A 3,324-nucleotide genomic window follows, 5' to 3' on the forward strand; every position below is an offset into this window, starting at 1 on the left:
CAATATAATTACATATTAATATATTTAATATAATATATATAGCTTTAGTATAGTTTTAATATATTATATCATATATATAATAAAATATATATAATATACCATGAAATCAATATAATATAATAATATACATCATAAAATATATATAATATAATAATAAATATATATCATAAAATAATAAATCAGCCTTCTGAAACATGGAGTCAAGATTCTCATCTCTTCCCTGGTCCTGAGACCCCTGTGAACACCAGCACAGCTAAAGGCAGAGGGAGAGTGGCTCACGTTGGTCCTCGCTGCCAGAAGAGGCCAGGATGGACTGAACCACAAGGAAGATGTGTTTGTCCACCTTGGCTGGGCACAGCTGGGCAGCCTCACCCAGCAGGAAGAGGTGTCTCACCTGCAGAGAGAAAGCAGCACTGCAGTCAAAAGGCTGAGGCTGAGCTGTAAATTAAGCCAGCAGGAGTCGGTTCTCCTCCAAAAAACAACTCAAAATTCCCTCAGTGCTTTCAAGGCAGTGGCTGGAGAACAGAAGGGGAGGCTTTGGAACAGAAATCCTGGGTGGGTGTGTTTAATATGCTCCAACAGCCCCCACCACATCTAATGAGACTGAAATACTCCTCAAAGCATTCCATGCATCTCTCCCAAACAGCTCATCTCAGAAGTTTGAGTGCAAAAGCAAGGAAATAAAACCACGTCATATATTAAAAATACATGGGCTGCCATATCCTTAAAGCAACTGCTGGTGTGCAAAACTGCTGTGGGCTCCCAGGCCCCTAAATACAAGACTTCATCACACACACAGGCCCTGCACATTCCTATGATCCCAGTTCTTGGCATGGATTTCGAGGAACACCAGCTCCAGGCACACCTCCACCCTTTAAATAATCCTTGAAGGGGATTATTTAAAATAATAATTCCCAAACTTACCAAGAGATCTTCCTGCAGCTGCCCTGCTCCATCCTCTTTGAGGACTATGTTGGAGATGTAGCTCTCACAGGTGGAGACCAAATCTCCACACACCTGGTTGAGAAGCTCCTGTTCAGTAATTAAACAAAATTAATTCAACACTTTATTAATTAAACAAAAGGTAGCTGTAATATCTGTCCACACATGAATCCCTAATATCAAAGTCTTTATGTGCTTTTAATAATCTGGATCCCATTAAAATCAATCTGACAGTGTCTTAGAGCTTTAAAATTCTCCCTGCACATCAAAGGATGTGTGCAAGTGTCAAAACACCTTGGAAAACGTGGTTTTTAATGATCCACAGGCCCAAGTTTATTTCATTATAGAAATCACACAGACTTAAACAAAAAGGATTTAGGCGACTGTTTCATGTGCACCCAACACATTGGAGGTGTCTGTGGGAATTTTTAGATGTTGCTTGAAAAAAGCAGCTCCATTAACCGAGAAAACATGATGTGAATTGCAAAGAGCGAAGGGGAAACACAGGAAAAGCAGATTATCTACTACCTTGTGGTGAATTTAAAGCATCATTTCTGGTTTTCTACCATCTAAAAGTGGTATTTCTAATAACCAATTACATATATAAATGGTAACTGTTAGATTTGATGAAGTGACCAACTACAGGAACATCTGCATTTCTTTTTAAGCCAACACTCTGTGGTGGCTTTACCTACAGGGGAGGATTTTCCGATTGTCAATTTAAAACCCCAAAAACCATCACCCCACCCTGGCTGCTGAGGCACAGAGGGTTCAGTGCTGCCCATTATCCACTAAACTTGATTGGGATGTTTATTATAAAAGAGCTACCATCTAAACTGAAATTTCAATTAAAAGAGCTTTCATTTAAACTGAAATTTCTGCCCATTATTTTCTAAACTTGATTGGGATGCTTATTATAAAAGAGCTGCCATCTACACTGAAAGAGAAATATAAAACAGACACGAAGAGAAATCATCAGGGACACAGACCTGCATCAATTTTGGCTTCTTTGAAATTGTGTCCAGGCTGAGATTTTTATTTTACCAACAAAATATGGCCTAACTTCCCACTATGGGAGCACAACAGAGCCATGGCATAAAACAAATGGAGGCAGAAAAAAGTTATGAGCAAGTTATTAACTCCCTGTTTGGTCTCCAGGAAGAAATCTAGGAAATATGTGTATTTCCATCAGCTCTGATGGAGAATACAGAGATTACAGCATAAATCTGTAGCTTCAAACTGCACCAAGCACAGCAACAGGTCTCCTTTAGGAAATTTCCTTTAGGAATTCTGTGAACTTGGACAGAAGGCAAATGCAAGGTATTTCAGAGGTGTGGGGGGGAATACATTTGAAGGAATACATTTGATTTCTCACAAGCCAGGCTTAGCCCCAGGATGTTCTCCAGCTCAAGTGCAGCAGAGAGGCAGAGCTGAGCAGAGCAGGCTCGAGCTGCTGGAATCAGAGCCCCTTTTTTAGAACTCATCATCCATCCCACAGCCTGCAGACAGCAGCAGACACCCCCTGAGTGGGGAACAGGCTATTTTAAAAGGAGTATTTTAAGTCCCACCTGTGCCTCCTCTGGTGCAGCTGCAGAGGCCTGGCAGAGCTTCTGCAGGGTCTCCACAGCTGGGCTGATCACCTCCAGGGGACACTGAGACTCCTTCAGCCAGCTCTGGATGCTCTCTGGAGATGACATCACACATAAAAACAACATTTTCTAAGCTGTTCAAGTGTTTGTGGAGGCACAAAACTGTCAGAACTCGGCACATCCCTCTGGGTGTCCAGAGCTACCAGGACCCCTGCCAGGGGGCTCAGAGACCCTGGCACACAGCCCAGAGCACCTGTGGGTTTGATTGTGACCCATGGAGCAAATTACCAGCTTTGTATGAAGACCTGAAAGCCACAGAAGTTTAAGTAGTGTAATAATAGATTTATCACTGGGTGAAGAGGTAGATTTTGGGATTTTTAGAATAGGGGTTATGGGAACAAGATGGAGGGACTTGGACATGTCCAGCCTTTCTTCTTCTTCTTCTCTACCTCCATTTTCTGCTGTGATGTTGGCACTTTGGGATTGGTTTAGAATAGAAGTTCACTGTCTAACATAGGTGATAGGTATTGGAAAGTAATTGTAAATATTGTACATGTAGTTTGTAGTATAAAGAGACAACACCGCCCCGGGGGCAGTCAGAGTGCCTGTGGCTGTCCTGCTGAGCTGACCTCGGCTGGACAGTCTCGGGTTTTGGTTGTTAATTGCTGTCCCAAGATGTGCAGGATGTCTCTGTTTCAGCCCATGCATCTGAAGAACGAGTCTGGACTCTTCACTTTTCGGTCTTGAGGTTGTTTATTAATTCTTATCTATAAAATTTTCTTTCTGCCCAGCC

At 42.1% G+C, this 3,324-nt stretch overlaps 1 protein-coding gene across 2 annotated transcripts in view; it reads right to left on the reverse strand.

Moving 5' to 3' along the window:
- Window positions 1–3,324, reverse strand: part of NCAPD3 (non-SMC condensin II complex subunit D3) — a 35,443-nt gene that overhangs the window by 13,841 nt on the left and 18,278 nt on the right. For both annotated transcript variants that reach the window (XM_031063225.1, XM_031063224.1), the window contains exons 17-19: window positions 2,511–2,626; window positions 925–1,032; window positions 280–394 (exon numbers count right to left, since the gene is read on the reverse strand). In XM_031063225.1, coding sequence (XP_030919085.1) covers window positions 280–394; window positions 925–1,032; window positions 2,511–2,626 — 339 coding nt within the window. The remainder of the gene's footprint in view (window positions 1–279; window positions 395–924; window positions 1,033–2,510; window positions 2,627–3,324) is intronic.

This window comes from Geospiza fortis, unplaced genomic scaffold (assembly GCF_000277835.1).
Source record: "Geospiza fortis unplaced genomic scaffold, GeoFor_1.0 scaffold68, whole genome shotgun sequence".
NCBI classification, from domain to species: domain Eukaryota; kingdom Metazoa; phylum Chordata; class Aves; order Passeriformes; family Thraupidae; genus Geospiza; species Geospiza fortis.